At 42.0% G+C, this 20,943-nt stretch overlaps 1 protein-coding gene across 1 annotated transcript in view; it reads right to left on the bottom strand.

Annotated features, from left to right (window-relative positions):
- The window catches only part of MCF2L2 (MCF.2 cell line derived transforming sequence-like 2), a gene marked incomplete at both ends in the record, with an annotated part of 130,675 nt that overhangs the window by 7,958 nt on the left and 101,774 nt on the right, over positions 1 to 20,943 (bottom strand). Inside the window, 8 exons of the mRNA XM_084212569.1 lie at positions 82 to 171; positions 2,700 to 2,795; positions 6,636 to 6,745; positions 9,796 to 9,868; positions 12,945 to 13,023; positions 13,433 to 13,525; positions 14,789 to 15,010; positions 19,012 to 19,137. Of these exons, the coding sequence (XP_084068695.1) occupies positions 82 to 171; positions 2,700 to 2,795; positions 6,636 to 6,745; positions 9,796 to 9,868; positions 12,945 to 13,023; positions 13,433 to 13,525; positions 14,789 to 15,010; positions 19,012 to 19,137 (889 nt within the window). The remainder of the gene's footprint in view (positions 1 to 81; positions 172 to 2,699; positions 2,796 to 6,635; positions 6,746 to 9,795; positions 9,869 to 12,944; positions 13,024 to 13,432; positions 13,526 to 14,788; positions 15,011 to 19,011; positions 19,138 to 20,943) is intronic.

Raw genomic sequence — 20,943 nt, 5'->3', positions numbered from 1 at the left:
CACTGTGTGAGCAGCATTTGGCAGTGGCTGTGCCAGGCAGCAGGCAGGGAGAGGGGAGCTAAGCAAGCAGCAGGACAGTACCTTTGGTGACAGCAGAAGCATTGACTGTGGTGCTGATGGAGGAGGCTAGGGAAAAGCGACGGGTAACTTCTCTGTCCTTAGACTCTGGATCTGGGAGAACAGACAGATGCAATGCAGGGCAGGGTTAGAGGTTAATAAGCACTTGGGGTAAAAGATGTTCAAAGCAAAGCAGCAGCTAGAAAAGGGTAAAGAAAAGAAAGGTTGATCCTCTAAAACAGAGAGGAAAAATACCCTCAACAAGGTGAAAAGCACAGAAAATGTTATTATGAACATATTTTCAAAGCAATTCCTATTGCACCAATTTCAATACTTCAGAAAAGAGCCATGCCAATTATTATTTTAGCAACCAACTAGTGTCCAAGTACAGCTACAAAACACAGAGAAATGAGCATGGTGGCTGGAATGGGGTGTGTGTCTACAGATGAGGTTTGGATCATTTTAGACACTGAACTGCTTGTTCTGTGATGACTGACCTGAAATACACTGAAAAACAAGGATGAATGGAGTTCACATCTGTCATTTCTAAAATTTAACTGTGTGAATGCCTGAAAATATTCTCCAAGCTTCCATCTTGACCAGTGCAAACCAGCTTGGAGAAATTGAAGGCTATGTGGTGTTTTTTTTTTTCTTTATTTAGTGTCCTGCCTTTTCTCTAAGTCTGCTCAGGAGTAAAGACACAGATTCCCCACATTTCACTATGAGATGTGCTAAAGTTGTGCCCACCCCAAGGAATATGAACTTGTCTCTGCAAACCAGGATGACTAATGCTGACCCAAGGGTGGGGAGATGCAGGGTGCTTTGAGTGTGGACTTGGATACACTTTGGTGCCAGCTCTGGGATGGCTGTGCCAGGGATCTCTGCTCTGATGGAGTGCAGGATGCCGAAGTTTCTTCTCCAGACATCAGCATTTCTTTGACTAAAACACCAAAGTGATTATACACAACATTTTCCAGCCTGTCCTATCCAGCCTAGGCAGACAGTTCAGCATTTCTCTGAGCATCCATGCTCCACTGGCAGTTGATACCAAATCTTGTTTTCACCCTAGTTAGTTGGGGTATTATATTGTTTAGACCTTCCTTTTATGTGCTCTGGACAGGAACAGACACAGCAGATCTGAACCAAAGTACCCTCAGCTCAACACACCATCCTTCACCATGGCCAATAACAAAACCTTTAGACAAAGAGTCCAGGAGCAGGACAAGCTGATTGCAGACACTTCCCTGTTCCCTTCTCCCAGCTTCCAACCTGCCTCAGCAGCCAGCCTGTGCAGTGCTGAGAGGCTTTGCCTGCAGCCATGACCACGGCCAGCCAGCCTGTCTGCCAGCAGTTCCCTCTGGCCAGGAGCAGGTCAGCCCCACAGAGTGAAGCAGGACATTGTGCAAGATGTGTTCCACAGGAATCTCGAGTAACCAGACCCAGCAAGGCTTTGAACTCAGAGCACCTACAGCTGAGCTCTTCTGAGCTGTGCTTCGCTGCCTGGAACACTGAATACAAGGCAAGGCATTTCATATGACAAGAAAAACTCAGATGAAAAAATAAGAGACCCCAAACAAAATTGTAAATCTAGACTTGCAAAAATTACAGCATCATTTCTGAAATCCGTGTTTTGCCATTGATTTTCCCGAGTCACAAGATTTAAAATCCACTTGTTTTTATATTTAGATATTGAACATTGTTTGTCCATCTTGGATCTCACTACCACATGAAGCCTTAATCTGGTAGCCAGAATCTTACAGCAGTGCTGACTCTTGGTGCATTCTTATCTACTTTATCACATTATAATTTAATGCTTCTGTATTTCTGCTTTTATGCTTTCATCTTGGTTCTTCCTCCTTTGATGTTCACCCTCTCCATCACTGCATAGTAACCCTTTGTCTCACAGAGGAAATATTACTTATCAGAACAGGAGAAAAACCACACAAAAACAATAAAGGGAGTAATTACAGTATCTTTTCAGAAAGTGATTGCAATTAGTCATTCAATTTAATTTCTATTCACATTTCTTTCCGCTAAAGTCTCTTCCTTGTACAGCCTTCACAGGAACTTGCAATACTCTCTATTCATGGATATCTACTAAACATTTATGCACAAGTACCCAAAACACAGCATTTTACAGTGCCATATAATTAAGTGCAATAAAACCCAGATCTCCTGAATTCTGGTTCCCCACTATACCGCAGCTGAATAATATTTGAAAAAACAAAGACGTCCAACCAATGAATGATTTCACACATGAAAATCTCATGTAGCACAACAGATACAACACTCTTTTTCTTCAAGCCTGTAAGCTGCTGAAAGAAGTTGAGTTGATAATTTAAAACCAGTTCACACTTTGACCCTTGAGAGAAACTGGAAACAAAGGTTATTTGCACTGTGCACCAGTATAGAACCCAACCAGCCCACCCAGAGGTTGCCTTGCCAATGCTGCTGTGGGAGCAATTTTTGGTGACGGCATCTTTGAGCAGAGGAGCCACTTGTGTGCACCAGAAAGGAGCATTTGGGTGAGATGCAGCAGCACTTTAGGAAACGGTGATGGATGGCACCATGGGATGGAGAGAACATTGTGGGAGTGCAGGAGACAGATGGCCTGAGACCAAATGCTGCATGGGTGATTTTACCTTTGGGTGGAGCTCTGCGGTTGGAAAGACCTTGCAATGTGAATCGCTTTCTAGCAAGCGCTGTGCGCTCAAGGTTAAGGCTGCTGGAAGCATCAACTAGGAGAGAGAGGGAGAGGGAAGAGAAATAAGGAAGGAAGGGACAGCTGTTCAGCTTATGGGAAAGGAAAGGTTAGCACTGGATGACAACTAAAAAGAAATCAATAAATTTTGATTCAGTTCAAGCCTGAGCAAGAGCTAATCAACTGGAAAGGTGGCATGAGGTCAGGGTGAGTAAACCAGCTGAACCAAACAGACCCCTGGGTTGAGTTTGGCTCTCTGAGTTTTAATGGAGAACAACAAAACAAAACCAAAGAATAACAGGTGCAGGGAGGTAGCTCTCATCAAAGGAAAATAAAATTTAGCAGCAAGCTGGTGCCTTCTGTTATGGAAACACATCATTGGCTGGAGCAGTGAGTTGTAGGGAGAAATAAGAGAAGAAGCTTTGCAGTACAGGACATGCAAGTGTTGGGGGCAGTCCCACTTCTGCAATCCAGCACTGGCACTGACAAGTCTGCCCTCACCAGCCCTGTGGCTGGTACACCTTCAGCCTTACCTGCTGAAACCTTTCTAAAGCCTCTGAAGCTGGCAGAGTCATGCAATTGATCTCCTGATTTGCTGGGATGTAAGGGTGCCATGCCAGCAAAGCTCACATGCCAGGCTCCTGCATGAATAATCAGCCATGCCGTCTGACAGCTGCCTCTGCAGAGATCAGTCACAGATGGATTGAGGTCCTGAGGCTTTGGGCTTGAAAGATACTCAGTTACTCACATTGCAGGAAACAGGACCTAGCTCAAACTCCCAGATCCACGCATTCCTGCCAAATCCTCCATCTGCTCATTTCTTGGTGTGGGCAGATAACACCCAGAAGGTTTATGGCAAAGGAGCAGGAGGAAAACCATGTGTTGGGTACCTGCTTTTGAGCCTTGGGATTTAACCAATAGATTTTCCTCCTCTTTAGTTCACACACTGTCACATGAAAATCTTTAGAGGGGCAAATGAGGACCAAAAGTACAAAGGGAACACAAACAGACAGTGAATCCACACTGACAGACAAGCAACAGACAGATTAGCTGTGCTTCCAAAGGAGAGTGCATCCCATCACTTCCTGATTTGCAGCCAAGATAATCCAGGACCTGAGGTGCCTGCATGCATAGGTGGGTGTGAGAGGAACAGATTTTAACACAGAAGAATTATGTCACTGTGGTTCAGCTCCTTCTACCCAGTGCCAGCTTTGGGCCAGGCAGGTGCATCTGGTGAGGAGCTGCTCCCAAGCAGTGGGTTCAGCTGTGGGGCTGCCTTTGGCTTCCAAACAGTCTGTGTTGGCCATTCCCTGCCATGGCTGCTCCCACTGCCAGGCAATCTTTGTACAGATACTGTAGCTTATAAAGAATTTAAAAACTGGTATATAAAATATATTTACTTTCTGCTTTCTTAGGGCAAGAAAATCCATAGCATTTAATTATCAGAGAGTCCCACAGGGAGTACAGCAGTGCATGTGCAGAGGGATGGACTCCTGTGTTCTTCAGCTCTGCATTTGAATCACTTCACTGAGGGGCCCCTTTGCATTTCACAAGCCCCCACAGCCTCTCAGCACCAGCAAAGCACTAGACACTGGTCTCTAAAGTCATGTTGTCTCCACCCAAGTAATACAAACCTTTTCTTTCATTCTGCAGGTGTACCAAATAACCCTGGAAATGATTTCCAAACAGAATAAGAGCCAGGTCCTGATGGGCAGCAGGTTGAAGGAGAGCCTGCAAAGCATATTTGTGGCAAAGAAAGCCAACAGCATCCTGGGCTGCATTAGGCAGAGCTGTGCCAGCAGCTCCAGCGAGGTGATGTGATGTTTCCCCTCATCTGAGCTCAAGAGAGACCCTTCTGCAGTGCTGTCCTGTCCTCCTCGAGTGAATCCAGTGAAAGACCATGAAGATCATTAAGGGATTGCAGTAGCTGACATGAGGAAGAGTGAAAGAGCTGTGATTGCACACACTGGAGAAGAAAAGGCTCAGGAGGATCTTATAATATAAAGAAGATGGAGCCAGATGCTTCTCAGTGGAGCCCAGTGAAAGGATGAGAGAGGCAACAGGCACAAACTGAAATATGGGCAATTCCATTTAAAAACGTGAGAAACCCTTTTTACTGCGAAAGGGGTTAAACCTAGGACAGTGTCCCCATGGCAGATTATGGAGTCACCATCCTTGGAGCTGTTCAGAACCCAAATGGCCATGGCTGTGAGCAGCTTGCTGCAGCTGACCCTGCTTTGAGCAGGGCAGTCAGACAAGGGGGTCCCCAGAGCATCCTGCAGGATTTGCTCCTGTTTTATTTCTAGGCAGTGACTCCACCAGTCTGGTCCATACAACACACTGATTTCATGTAGAAAACTCTGCCACAGCCACTTATCAATAAGAACAAAACTGAAACAGTTTGTCAATAGTACCCTCCTCTTCTGTACTGCAGAAACTCTCCAATATTTTAAAATAATCCGTGTTCACATTAACTACACCGATATTGGAAGCATTTACAGGCAGTAGGTGGCACAAAAGAGACAGTTTTGGCAGAGCCCCAGGCTGTGTGCCGGGTGTTGGGACATTTCCGAGTTCAGCCCCCTGCAGAGCCCCAGCCCTAGGTGCCTCGCAGGACACAAACTCGAGTTTTGGTGGGACATCTAGAGCAGGAGAGCATTTTTCTGGCTCTGCAGGGCGAGGTTTGCAGCTCAGGATGCACAGGACACCCGAATCACCCAAGAATGGACTCACTGCCCAGCCCTGCAGGAAGAGCCACCCACCAGAGGATGAGGATGCTCTGGGCTGAGCCAGTGGGATCCCAGCCAGAGCCCTGAGGAGCTGCTCATGGGAAAGCAGAATACAGAAGAATGACAATCAGCAGGAATGCGAGCCCTGTTCCCACACTCTTGAGTAAGCTGGACAGTTAGAAAACATCAGTAATCTTCCTGGGATTTTTTTTTCTGAAAATAGGTTTATAAATTTAAAAGGAAAAGCTACTTTTCCACTTTTTGAATAAGAAAAAAAAAGTCTAAATATTTTAAAAATAAAATTTTACTGAAACAAAATTTTAAGATTGGGTTTTTAAATGAAGAATCCATAACTTTTTTCCAGCATGAAAACCTAATGCAATTAAAAATCTTTTGGTGAATAGCCTCTCTTTTCCAAGAGAGATATTAAATTTTCTTTTAAAATATCTTTATTTATAAAGGGGCTGTTACTTTATGCCTCATTTGAGCATTAATCTCTTAAGACCTCACATTTTTGTTTTTCATATTAGTAAAAAATTCTTTGTTCAGCATTAAGAAATACTGCCTAAAAGAGAAACTGTCAGAAGATTTTCTCTTCCTGCTGTCAGATGAGATTTGGTTTCTTTATAGTGTTTATTTTAACTTCCATTATATAGAAGATCTATTGTACTTATGGCCTCAAATAATGGAGGGACTTTCTGTGACTGCCTGTGGGTTTATTTACTGTACACCTGAGGAGAACTGATATACACAGAGGAGGCAAAAAACTCTCCTTGACTTATACAAAGAAATCAGCTAGCAAAGTCTGTAGAAAAAAAATTTAAATTAAGTATGTCTAGAAATCAACTTCACCAGGAGGCAGCAGGTTAAAACACATATGCTATTGTCCCCTAAGTTCTATTTTTAAACAACACAAGTTGTATAAAGAGCACTATAAAGCATCAAAAATCAGACTTAAAAACCCTAAACTGGTGATGCCTTTTGGTGCTCACAAATTTTCACGGCACATTCATTCAGCCTTGTAGCATTGGTTTTTTGATGTTGGATTAAAACAACATGGATTTAAAGTAGCCTCATCAAACTCCAGAAATATGTGCAAATATAAGAATATTACCCTTTGGAAGCCAAAGCTCTGTCAGAACTCCTACCTCTCTTTTGTCTGGCACTGGGACTGGAATTCCTGTTTTTGTTGTTAGATGCATCCACATTTGATGTCTCAGATTTGTTTTCATATATACTTGATGACTTCCTGCTATACCTTGGGACAAAAGAAATACAAAAATAGTAACATTCCTGTTAACATCTAATAAAGCACTGAGCTCTAAGCATTCTGTTTTACCTTCAAACATGGAAGCCTAAGGAACAAAGGACTGGTTTTAAAATGCTGTGTGTACAAAAGCCTGCATCTGTGCAGGCATGTGTGGTGGGAAAAACCCATCCTGTCTTCACACCACACAGTGAGGGACGTGCTTCATCAGAGTTGAGAAGGGAAAAATGGAGAAACAAGCTGATTGTCTGCACAGGTTCTTTTTGCAAGTGCTGCAGATTTGAAAGGTTGGAGTGGGAAGCCAGGTAAAAAAAGACAACCCAGATTTTCCGTCCTTTGCAGCATAAATTTGTCTCCAGGAGAGAAATGGATACTGGATGGTCATGTACAGCTCATATCATGCATAAGCAACATATGAATTCTATTGGCTTCCCCAACTTCTTTTTCTTCTGCTCTTTGGAGCATGAATCCCAGTGGGATATCCCTGTCTGCAGCTGAATCACAAATGGGAGGATCCACCTTGAGAAACCTGCCCAGGTCCTGGCCTTGGGTAATGGGACTGGGGCCCCTGTCCCAGGATTGTAGGACATTCAAGCTGCAAGGTTTTCTTGTGGTTCTTTGCAAATGTCTGTTGGTTTAATTTGGGTGTTTGACTGTTATCTTTGGCAGACTGCTCCACACAAATCACTGTATCTACCCATTTGAAATACTCCTTGCCAAAGTGCTTGTTATTGACCTGTATCAGCAATTAGACTGCTGCTTGCAATTAACACATGAACTGCTACACTCAACCTTCACAGGGCTTGTTCTGCTGTAAGGGATGGTCCAAGATATCATTAACAACTTAAAAACATTTTAAATACTAGAGATTTGTAAATACCTTTTCTAAATATAAGCTAGTCCAGGACTCATTGTTTTGCATTTGAACTTCTGACCTGTTTCTGATGGAATCTTAGCAAGGTCTCTGTTACCTCCTGTACTAAATCAAAATATGATTTTGCAGCCTAATGTCGGGTACAAAATGGGGCTCAAAATAAACATGGGAACAAATCCAAAGCACACTCACATTTCCTTATTCTTTTTCCTCTCTTTCTTCCCTGCTAGGCTGGGATAACTGTGAAACATGCAGCTGACAGAGTTAAAGATTTACAGCTGTGAGAAAGACACCAAGAAAATACACGAGATTTTCTGAAACAGCATCTGCAGCCAAATTCCAAAAGTTTGTGTTTATCCATGTTCACAGGATATTTTGACATGGATGTATGACTGCATCAGTCACTTCCAACAAAGCAGATAGTTAAGCAGTTAGAACAATAGACTATTTAAGTTTCATGTGTTTAAATAGATTAGAAAACAATACAAAGGGATCATTTCATTATCAATGAAATGCAGCAGCCATCCCTTGAGAGAGACACAGCAGCAGTAGATACCACTGGGCATCCCATTTTAGGATTAAGCAGTGAATTTTGTGGAAGAACTTGGAGGGGAGAGAGAGAGAGAGAATTGAAATAGATTGAACAGGACTTAAGGACACTCAGTAACTGCCTGTATGTAGGACACTGGCTCTGAGTGTCCCTTTTTCCAACACCTCAGCTCCAATCCCAAGTCAGGCCTGCCTTATCTCATGGAATTGCAGTCTCAGGTGATGTTGGTGGCATGTAAACAGTAAAGGGGATAGTCTTTGTCATGGGACAGATACAGCCTGGGGAGGGGAAAGCATCCTGCAAACAGATTTCCCCAATAGCACAGCAACTCCCAACCCACAGCAGAGTCGCTGTCACACATGGGCAGCCCAGGAGTAGGTGTCTGTTGAGTAGATGACATGCCAGTGATGAATCAGCCTCCTTCTGCTGGCAGAGCACTGATGGTGCTGGCTGCTCTTTAGCAAATGCTGTCTCCACTGGCCTCCAGCACCTCTCACAACTGGGGCTGCTTGGTCATGTCAGCCCCGAGCACAGACCGTGCCACGTGGTGGCTGCTGCAGTCCAGCCTCTTCCTTCCCCTCCTTGTCTCCCCCCAGCAATCCAGAACAGGCTGCAGAAAAGGCTCCCCAGTCTCAGGAACTCTGGATCCACCATTTCACATCACCTCCTGCACAGTCAGCTTGGTGCTGCAATTCTGCTGCCCTTGCTCATCTTGGGACACCTTGGGTATTACAGATAATGGGGCACCCTAAACTTTGTGCCATTCATCACACCCCAAACATTGCTCTTTCATGAAGACTCACTGTATTCTTCTGTTTCTATAATAACCCAGCATTTGGAGCAGGAGCATCTGACCTCCCTTTTTCTGGCACAGTTGGCAGAGTGAGGACAACAAACACTTCATTTTTCCTTTGGTTTAATCCACTCTAGGACAAATAGCTGATCGCATGGCCTTTCTCCCTGGAGTTAATTTTCTGCTGACATATTTTGTCTATAATTTCTCCTCTGGAAAATCTCACTTTAAGAGCCTTATAAGAAGGACACACATCTGGATTCTTCTGAAACATTCTTGTGATTGCACTTCATATCCTACTGGAATCATTTTCTCCCATCCCCAGGGTGGTTCTGCTGAAAGATTTCCACCCTTGAACCCTAAAAAAAGCAAATTAACCAAGCCTAGAGAAAATATGGTGCAGGATTAATAGCACTACATCTGTTTAATATTTCTTGCATTGAGTTGTACAACTCTCAAGAGCTGGCTGTTACCTGGGATCTCCTGACTTGGTTGATCCTACTAAAATTTTACAGTGAGTGAAATCCCATGCCAGCTTACATTAAACTTGCCCAGCAACTGGGTCATTACAAAACTTTGCTGACAGCTCCATTTGAGATCCTGGAAATGTTCCAATACTTTTTCTCTAAACTTGAGTTAGTCTTTGAAATTAATTCTGCATTGTAATATTACTTGTCTCTTGAGCAAACCTTTATCTGTGTTTATTTATCTTTAAAGAATTTGAAGACAATTGAAGGAAGCTAAACACAAAAACCTATGACTTTATGTACTGCACAAATGCAAGACAAAACATGGCCCTGATATGTCAAGGCAGCTGTGGTTACCTGCTTGCATTGGAGGAATCCATTGGTGCATGATACACACTCTCAGTGATTCTTTGGTGCAGTTGACTTGCTTCTGTTAAAGAAAAAATAAAAAGAAGCTGTTCCAAAATGTTTCAATTGTTTCTGTTTTTATGTAGAAGGTGGGAGAGAGAAACAGGAGAGGAGAGATTTTGACTGCCACTCTAATCAAAATGGAATGCTTGTACTTGAAGAGAAAGACATATTAAGATCTTAATGAAACCTTCTGGCTCACCAAACAACTCACATTTTTTCACCACAAAAGAGATTTCTTTCTCTACTACCTTCTCTTTTCCCGGTACCTCTTCCTAGCTAACTGCATGATATTGATCTGAAGAATGGACATTATGGTCTTTTTCCCAGAATACAAGTTTTGTGGCTCACAGCTTTGTCTGGATTTAGCAACACATGTCCATCAGTCCTTTTGCATACTCAGCCACATAGCAGAATATATCCTCATCTCTCTGCAGAATGGTTTTGCTCAGCATCCTGACAAACAATAATCAGTAAATGTTATATATGCCACTTGTTCACACTTTTTGCAGGGCCACAAGGCAGCAACAGACTTGCACTTTGTCCAGTAAATGCTGAATGAAGATAAATTATAAGACAGTTGCTCAGAGCCTGGATTTCAGGGCCAGGAGAGTCAGACACTGAGAAGTGAGGAAGCAATGGAAGGAGCTGTGTTCAAACTCTCACATTGCTGAGATCCCCAGGCTATTTCACTCTGAAGATGAACCTCCTATCAGTGAAAGAGGCATGACAAGGGGATGGGGCAGCACTGAAAGATTAAACTCAAGTCCTTTGTTGGTGGGGTAGAAATGCCCATGCAGGCTGGGGAGTGGGAAGTCGCTCCATTCCCGGATTGGGCAAATGATTAATGGCCTTACACAGATCCCTTGAACTGTATCAATAATTCCTTTGCCTGCAAGAGAGCTATGTTGCTGGGGATTGATGGATCAAGGTGTTGCCCAAAGCCTCATTAGCACTCCATGCTCACTGCAGCATCTGACAGGGCTGGGTACACACCGAGTGTTTGGGCACCAGTGACCCATATTTAAACTATTTATCCCATCCTGTGGCCACCTTCTCTGCCCCTCACTCATCCACCTCAGCTGGTTCCTTCCAACATTCCAACCCCCTGTGCAACTCCTAACAACAGTCATGTAAAACAGCCAAACAAACAAATATATCCCTCTTCCTTCTCCCATTGCAATGCTCAGTTGTAAAAATATCCAGTCTTGGATTAAAGCCTCTTCTTTTGTGAGTCATTAAAAGAAACTTTAAAACCACAGGACAAAGTATGTGCTTCCTGACACCAGTGACTGTAGTAAGGGGTTTGATTCATGTGATCATTTGGGAAAAGGCAATGGGAAGAGTTGCAATAGCATATTAGATACAATTTATATCCTCTGACTGCTGTTCTGCTGGATTCACAATAAAGGAAAGCTTGACTATATTCATAGAGTAGGATGAAAGTCACCCTTGGATGGTCTCGAGACCAGACTGAATAAAGTCTTGAGTAACCTTGTTTGACCAATAACTGATTCTGCTCTGAGCAGGACCTTGGACTGTGATGTCCTGAGGTGCCTGAAAATCTGAAATATTCTAGAATCTTAGAGCAAAACAATAAAGAACATCAAAATATAAATGCTTCAATCAGTCTTGATTCCTGTATATTTTTCTCTGGAAAATGCAAAGCAACTCTAATAGCTAATAGGTCTTGTATGCTATAGAGATTTCACAAATGCTCATCTGGGTAACATAAAGGCATAATTTCCTTTGCCTAGAAACACAAATAGAGGACTAGCACTCTATCCTATTAAATATGTACATTTTCTCCATTTTCTCCATTAGCAACTCTGGTACCATTAGCTGGTAGCCTAAGTAACCAGCTTTTATACTTCAGAAGCAAATATTACAAATCATATCTGAAAGTCTCTAGATCCAGTCCTGAAACTGCACTAACAAGAATCTTGAGGTCTTTCTTCAGCAGTTCTGATGAACTAATCACAGTAAAATTCAGAATAAAAAGGAGAAAGGATGAAGACAAGATCAGTAACACAAGACCAGAGCAGTAAACATTGTAAATAAGTGTATTGTTATGGGTTGTATTCAGTTGTGAGGCTAATGTTCATAATTGTTTCCTTGTACTTAAGGAGGATGCAAGAATTCATTGTCTTTGTGAAACAGGCAATTAAAACAGAGGTGACCTCTAAAGTTAAAGCACAGACACAGGTTTCCACCTTGGACAAAGTCTGCTTAGGAATTTGAAGGATGTGGGTGGAGAAGTTTTGCTGACCTTGCTTTAAAGAGAGATGAGTGTATGAGAGATGCAGAAAATGACAGACCAAGGCAAGAGGCAATGCCAAGATTCAGAAAAAGTCTGTGGGGTTTTTTGTTGTAAGAGAATAAATAGAATAGCATCTATGATAGCTATCATAACTATCTTCTTTTACTATCTGAAATAACCTGACTGAATTTTGTCTGTCTGGGATTCAGTATCTTATATTAAAAAGGGTGTCATTAGGTATGTAGGAGGATTCAATCATTCACAGTGTTGAACACATCACAAACCACTTTCATAGTGACATCTCTGTGAGAGAGGGAAATGTCATGAACCATGTTTTACAGAGAGGTCACTAAGATGGAAAGAAGAGACAATTGACATTTAGAACATAAGGTAGGGGGTGACTAGACTTAAAACAAAAACCCTCAAAGCCCAAACAAAACAAAGCAAACACTAAGACAGAGGAGCAGTTGCTGTGTCCAGTCATGGATGTGGAAGGAGACCTTTTGATCCAGGAGACACAGAGTGCACACCCCTTCTCCTCACACACTGAGGTAAAAGGATGCTTCTGGAGTTGTGGCTTGAGAGGGACAGCAGAGGAAAGCCATGTTCCTTGGACTAACTGTGAATGGAATAGTTATCCCTGTCACTTATAAAAGTCCAAGAAATTTTCTTTCATCAGGACATGGCTTTAAATCCCAGCAATGCTGCAACTGCCCAGCTGGTCCTTGCTGGCTCCTCTGGGGGTACTGGCTGGCACTGTAAGCTGTCCCAGCCCCATGTTGTCACACACAGCTACAGGGGAAGGACACATTCCCAGCTGCTGCTCTGTGAGCCCTACCTCTGCATGCCTCCAGCTGTCCTGTCAGGACTTTGCGGATCTCTGAAATCCAGGTGTTTTTCAGCTCAACAGAAGATGCCTGAGAACAAAAGAGAACAAGGCAAAGCAGATCCAGTTAAAACATGCTGCCAATCACTAGGCTGCCCTGACCTACTCTGGCTCTCAGTTTTGCCAAGGATTGGAACACTGTGGCCAGCTTTGAGTAAAACAGACACTCCTCAAGATGGAAAAGTTACCACAAATCCAAAGTCCTGTCCTTGCTTTTCTGTCCAGCATTCCAAGGAATTTTCCATTACTTTATTTCTTCTTTTGGCCAAAATCCTGACCATTTTCAGAATAAATTAGCCATTTCAGTGCCTATGAAAGTGCTTTAACAATGAAGTTTTCAATGGCTATTGTTTCTGGAGTGTACAGGACAGTGAACAGTCTTAAAAACAATTCAATTGAAAGGAAGTATAGCCCTTGGAGAGAAAAATGATTGTCATTACCTGAATGATATAGACTTCTTCTCTGCCATTATACCAGATCTCAAACTTCTTATTATCCCCTTTTACATTTTCTGTAATGCCCACAGTGCTCATCTGTTTCAAAATAGAAAACAAGAAGTTGAAATCTGGAAAATATCAAGAGTCTTTAAACTTGATCCTCTGAAAAACATTTTTAAAAGGCTGCATTCACTTCTGACACCTTTGGGAGTCGTTAAAAGTAAAATTCAGATCATGTTATTTCTCAATATTTAATTTGTCATTCGTCTTTTTGATTGCTAAAGGGAAAAAGAATGTTCAAAATTAACCCAAGCTAATGTCTGATCTTGAATTTATCCTCTTTGTTTGTTGCTTGATCTGTGGATCAGTTTTCAACCCCATCCTGGCTCTTGTTCACCTTGACAAATTTTCAGTTTTAGGACTGTTTTTTTCACTTGCTATCACTGACCTGTTGAGGTGGGAGAGAAAGAGGGATGGAACAAGGCTTTGTGAGATTTAATGACTAGTCTGCAAATGCAGAAGACACAAAAAACCTGAAGAAAAAAATTCTAGATTTCTTAAATGGAAAGTTCTTAATCGCAGTCTTGAAGCTCAGCTGCTACTAACCAACTTCTCATCCTATTATTGTATTTACTCATGCCTCTTGTTCACATCCACATCAGCATTAATTTAAAAATTTAGACAGTGTTATGCCACCATTCCTTCTATCTCTACAGGAAGAAACTTGAAATACTTATATGAATTGGTTCAAGCCTTGAAGCAGGTTCTCTTACAATTCCTGTCTGGGTACCCTGAAATAAGTTTGGAACATTACACTTGATGATCCCTGTTAGCTGGTTAAGGTCACAAGTGTCACACCAATGTGCTTAGGGGGAAAATGTGGCCTACGTGTGATTGCCATCTTAAAATGTCCTGACTCATATCTGGAAATTTCTCTCTTGCAAATAAAAGGGCACTTCTACTGTACTGATTCATCTGTAGGTGTTGCTGCCACAGAAAATATCTGTTCAGCTGTGCCAATAGTAAAACTTGCAATAGAACTGCACCTGGAGGATGCCCCTAGGCAGAACAATGACAGATGCAGGTCCATTCAGTCTGGCTTCTCTTTATGGGATGCTGGGCAAGATCACACAAGGTGCCCCTTTGTATCAAGTTGCAAAGAACAAGGTTCACATCTGCAGTTGCAGGACATATGGTCTGGTCTGTCTCCAGCCCAAAACTAAATGGGAGCTGTCATTTATTCAGGGGTGCAAGACAGCTCCAGACATGTGCACCTTCTTCAAGTCCCCATATGGACACATCCCTGTCTGTGAGAACACCAGACTTATTTTTCTCCCCCACCATTACTGCATTTATTACCTTTAATGAATTTTTAAAGCTGTATGAAGCTGTCTTCTCATGGCCATCGGTGTTCTCCTCCCGTTTCTTGCAGAAAAGCAGCATCTTTGTATAGAGGAAGAGGTGTCTCTGCATTGGTTTGAATCTAGCCAAGTCCTTCACCTTGTTGTGCCCCTTCTTGTGGTCAGTCCATACATTGAAGGAACCCTGCATCAACAGCTTGCCAAGCTCACTGACATCCCCCTAGCAAGCAAGGAAAAGAGAGAGCATACATCACACTCCAACCAGAGTAGTCCCAGGCACAATTCATTCCTCTGGTGGTCTTTGAGGTTCCAGACAGAGGCATCTCTTCTGTTGGAGAGTGCATATGGCCCCTTGCTTAGCCTGTGTGGTTTCTTCCCATAACCATTAACTCACTGCTTTCCATGTCCATAATTCCCAGTTTTTCCCCACTCATAGTTAGCATTAAAGATCCATCTCAGGATCTCTGTGGATGCGACATACAGGCTGTCCCCTCTGAGGAAGCTTCTGCTGACAAAAACTGGGTTTCAAGGCCTCTGTCTCCAAGGCAGTAGGAAGGGCCAGTGCAGTCCAGTACCCAAACAAAGGCTTTGACTCTGGAAGATCTAGTTTCAGTTTCCACTCATGTACAAGCTTCCTCCATCCCTGGGCAAAACCTTGAAAGAGCTTATATGCCTGAAGTCACGGATCAGTGCCTAGAGCTGTGTAGGTATGTAATTCCCTCCTGTTTCAAAATAGTCTTTACAAGCTTTGTCAATAATTTCTTGGCTCACCATCTGCAAACTATGCAACACTGCACAGCCCTGGGCAAAGAGGGAGTGAATGCACCAAGGAGCCATAAAAGTACCTGAGGGAGAGTGAAACTAGGCAGGAACAAGACCTTTCTAAATCAAAGCTCTTGTATGAAGACCACTGATGGGAAAACACTTCAACTGATACAAATATTTAGCTCAGATGCCACCAGAACAATCCCATGTTGAGAGTGGAGGAATGTGTGTATATAAGACATGACAATGCCTATATGGTAATGGGATTCAACAAATTATGATAATCATAACTATCTTAACACAAGTTTTCCTAGGAATGTTTTGTATAATAAGTTGAGGGAATAAGCCCAGTGCATTATTAAAGTACTTACTTTCAACATTTGCATGTTCTGTTGATTATAAGGTGAAGATGTTGGCTCCAAGTGGGAATGTCTCATTTCTTATACTAAGAATTGCAACCTGTTCTCCCTCTCACTCCCCCTCCTCTTCCCTACATTCAACTGCAAAACCAGAGCTTTATTAGGTGCTTTTACACTCTATATCATGGCATTATTAGACTCTTCAAACCGTTCAGAAGCCCTCAGCTATTTAGATAAGTCTGTCATCTCTAATATATAGACCTGGATCTTTTCTTTGTGCATATAGGACTGGGGGGGTTTGTATTTATATGTGCATGTAGATATAAACTGCAAGCCTGTGAAAACCACAGCAATATGCAAAGCTAAATTAAAACACAAAAAAGCCACAAGCATATTTTCTACATGGTTCTGACAATGGTGAGAAGCTCCTATCACTCCAGGCACTGTTCAATACAGCACTGAGATCCAGAAGCTCAGTTCAACTCTTGTGACAGGTCTGTCTCTCCAACCTTGAATCTGGGATTGGGATAATAGTGAGTGAAGTGGGAGACAAGAAAGAGACAGACAGGGATGGTAGTCTGCAGCAATCCCACAGCAGACTGAATATTAGCCCACAAGCACTGCACTGTCTTCAGTGTAGGCAGCAAATAGGAGGACATTGTTTCTGGTAATTTCTGCTAGTGAGCAGCAATATTTTATCCTAAAGGAAGTTTTTTTAAAGTGGAAGATTTGATCACTATTTCAAATATAATTATTCCCTGTTAGAGCTATACATAGTATCCCATGTTTATGGAAGATGAGCAATACATAATGATAATTTATAAGAATCTCTCATCATAATTCATGGACAAACTACCCAGACCAGATTGTGTACAAATATTGAGATAACAGTAGGAACACATCTAAATCTTCTGCTCTCTGAGCTTTATTCTCCTTTTTTTTGTTGTTTTTTTTGTGGTTTTGCCTAAAAATAAAAAACATACTCCAATCCAACCCCAGACTTACATGTTAGCAATTTCTTACACAAGAGTTCAGCTCCTCTGGATGTGCCCAAGTCCAAGAAACAGAAAGTGCAGTTGGGAGCATTCATCAGCTGTCACAAAACCTGCTTCCCTACTGCCATAATATCCCTCTCTGAAAGGTTTTCCAGGCAAGTATTTCTATCATGGCTGTGTGAGAAAGACTCCACAAGATGGGGTGTGGTTTCATTGTCTATGGGAGGTGTTTATTTGGCACCACAGCTGAGCACCTGGGACAGGTGGAACAGGGAGAAGAAATTATTGGGTACATCGTCTTTCACACTTTCACCCCATTTAAAAATCATGTAACAAACCACCTCAGGAATGCTGTCAGCATTGAGCTAAATAGTGGCCATGTCCTACTCTGCCAGATTTTACAGTTCAGCTAAGAAAGCAGAGGCAAAAATCTAGTCCTTGGGGTTATTGTCTGGTATTTCATGGAAGGCTGGAAAATCCAAAAGTAGAAGTTGAAAAGGAACAGGAATGTTCTGTTGAATTCCTGAGTACAAAACTACTCACACTTTAAAGCCAGGAATAGACAAAAGGATGACCTCAGCATTTATAGGGACAGGAATCTGGATAAATCCCCCCTACTCAGGATAATATGTTACCTTTCTTGGAGAAGCTCTTCTTCCCTTCCCTTCCCTTCCCTTTACAGAACTGTTTTGAAATAAATTTTTTGCTTAATTGCTGTAAGTACATACATTTAAACTGAGAAATACAGGAGGAAATCTCCTTTCTCTTTGGGAATTAATAAGAAACAGTGGAAATGGGGAGGTAGAAGGTGTGCTATGTCCATGAGCTTCCCATGTCCATGTTGACTGGTTCAAGTCTGCAATAATAATATACAGGCTCTAAAGAGTTTTTCTAAAATGAACTAAAATACGTCTCTGAGACACTCAGCCATGATCAGAATGGATTAAGTATATGCTGCTTTAAGTTTGTTAGGTTTAGGAGATCTAAGATTGTGGATCAGAGAAACACCACAGGTGATAAAAACAATCACCACAGTTATTCAGTGTTTGCCAGTTCAATGAGGTGGCCACTGCTTCACCTCCAAGCCAGTGCAGGCAGAACTCACATTCTCGTCCCAAGTGAAATGCACAGGCCACATCTCCAGCTGTGTGCAGCAATGGATCTCTGACAAGCAGTTAAATGAGCAAGCAGTTGAATTTATTTATAAAATCATGTTGGCAGCTGGCATGGGTTCCTCAGCTACCAGATGCAGATGCACTTGCACAAAAGAGAACTGTAGAAATCAAAACTCCTGGGGCCACTCCCATGCTGATAAACAGAATAGCTCTTCCCACCCAGACATTGTCTGTACAGACCTCAGCACCTTCTCAGGAAGTCAAATTCTGGATTAAAGTTTTCTGGATTAAAGCCTGTTACTGTGATGTAAAAATTCTTTGAACAATACTCAGTATATTGTTTCTTTCTTGACATTTTCACCCTGCAGCTATTTCAAAATGGGCAACCACATGATTCTCAGGCTTCATTTTGCCAGGCTTGTTTCTCCTTTATGTGTCAATCACTTCCACTTCAAACTTAAGGGCTCATTTTATGTAGTCAGCTCTAGTTCTTGAAAGTCATATGACTTCAATGGAGCTTCTGCAGAGACATATATTTGTGCCCTTTGATTTGTACCGTGATTGTTATTTCACATTTCAGATAACAAGCTTGCCAATCACTGGCACAGATTCCATTACCCACTTTAAATGAAAGCCACAGTTTTCTCCTTAAGTGCAAAAGATTTGAAAACACTTGAGTTGCACAGGAGCCACAAAGTTTCAGCAAATTTCTTAAGTTAGTTTTGCTTGTACACTTGTACCTTTCACCTACAAGTGAGTTTTGGGTGTAATTACTCAAAAGTCCTGCATTTGCCCCCTTATGCCCCCACATTCATACCCCAGCTCCACATGACAGGGGTACTGAGATATATTTTTGGTCATCACAACACAGCTCAGAGTGCACCCCTCAGGAACGTGGCACAGGCTCCATAAAGCTCAGTACCAGCCATGGGCACAGCATCCTCAGTGTGACAGGAACATGGGATGGCTCAGGCCAGCAGCAGTTACCTCATATCCTGTGATTGCTATCTGGTGCATGGAATCATTTACTGATTTGATGATATCAAGCACCGTGGCCAGGGCTTCTTCCAATTCAGCAGTGCCTTCTGAGTTCTTGCTGCACTTCAGCATTTCCTGATTAAAAAAAACATATGGGGAATACTTGAGAACTTGTGATACCAGAAGACACTGTAGGACAATCCTCCTGGAATTTGTGTTGCATAAACAAAGTAGCAGAACTAGAGGAAAACAAAAGAGGAACAAAAAAAACCCAAAAAACCCCAAATTTGACATTCACCAGGGTGGTCATTGAGGACACACATTCTGATCTTTTGAACATTTTCAAGTTTAAAGGGTTCATTTAAAATGAGACAGGACCATTCTGACATATTTACAATGAACTCCTTGCATGTCATAGAATTACATCCAGGGTTTATTTTTTCTTCACGTCTGCTAGAAAAGAAACTCAGTATAATTATTTCAGGTGTTAGACAGTTCCCCATTTTCTTTTGCAATTAGTTGCACAAGGTACTTACAACCACTGTTAAAAATACAAATTAATTTCTAGTCTGAATTTGGCAGGTTTGACATTCTGCATTTTGAGTTTGGAAATATTTTAATCCAAAAGCTGAGGTGAATGTGTTCCTGTAAAATAGGGATGCAAAAAGGCAGTTCCTGCAAACCTCAAACAGCAGCAGTCTATCCTCAAGTCCTTGGGTAACCAGGGATTAGAAGGTAAAACCAGGATGCACTCCCAGAGTACCTGCTGCACATTTTCCAGAATGAGGATGGATCTCATGAGATGTGGGCATGCTGCTTTTATCAGCATGAGCACATCAGCTAAACTGATTGAAACCAGAGGGTTGCAGTAATTGTGACCCAAAATTCAAATCCAGTCTGCTGCCACTCAAGGCACACAGCTTCTTAAGCACTTGTTTGTTACCAGTTTTTCACTGGCTGCCATTTTTCTACACTTTTAAATGCTCCTGCAGCCAGGGAAGGAGTGCACCATCTTCCCAGACCTCATAAACCCTGACAAAGTAAATGCCAGTGCCAATGTCTTGTTGCTAAGTATGAAACTGGTCTGACCAGCTTCAAACCCCAATGGCTGAGACCTGTTTTGCTTGAGAATTTTATTCCTTGATCTAATCTTGGGTTTATTTACAGTCATATTTCAAATTAAAAGTAAAATCTGGTTTACTCTTGCTTTCCTGGAGATCTTTATGTTTTTTCCCTTCTCACAGAATAGTTTCAAGAAATAGAATTCAAATTTATTTCTGGACTATGTTGATGTAAATCTACTGGAGCCAGTGAAGTTGCATCCTTGCCTATATCCATGTTCATTAGTTGGATTCTATAGTTTTACATGAAGTCAAGAAGCAGTTCACAGAAATACAAGAATGGCCAACCAGGTCCTCCCATGGCTTTTACTGGCACATTTTGAGCAGTGCCATAGTAGCTATTAGCAAGTTAAATGGCAACTTAAAATCTTCATTGCAAATTTCAATGCTAAATTTCATGACAGTACATAACACTACTATAAGCCCAGAGGCTTGAGAACAGCATGTAATTCACCTTCATGACCTTCCCATAGGGAAAGTCAGTAAATATTATTTTTGAGAAGTGAGTAGATGGAGACAGAATGTTTTTTTTCTTTTTAAGCCATGACCTTAAAAAGAAAAAAAAAAATCATTGTTTTGAGTACATATATTTTCTATTGCCTTCAGACCAGAATTTCAAGCATGGACCACTCATGGTTCCAACCAATGAAGAGGAAGTTCACATATTCACCCTATGGAAAAATGACAGACAATTTGTTCCTGGCTGTGTCTTTTAAAAAGAAGCAGCAAAGGGAGTGGCTCCCTCTGAAAGGTTTGAGTCACAACCATGAGAAAATATTACTTCAGGGAGCTGAAAGAGTTTAGTTAAACAGGGACAGAT

Source organism: Fringilla coelebs (assembly GCF_963513975.1).
Source record: "Fringilla coelebs genome assembly, chromosome: 10".
NCBI lineage: Eukaryota > Metazoa > Chordata > Aves > Passeriformes > Fringillidae > Fringilla > Fringilla coelebs.
This window is presented reverse-complemented; position numbering and strand designations above follow the sequence as displayed.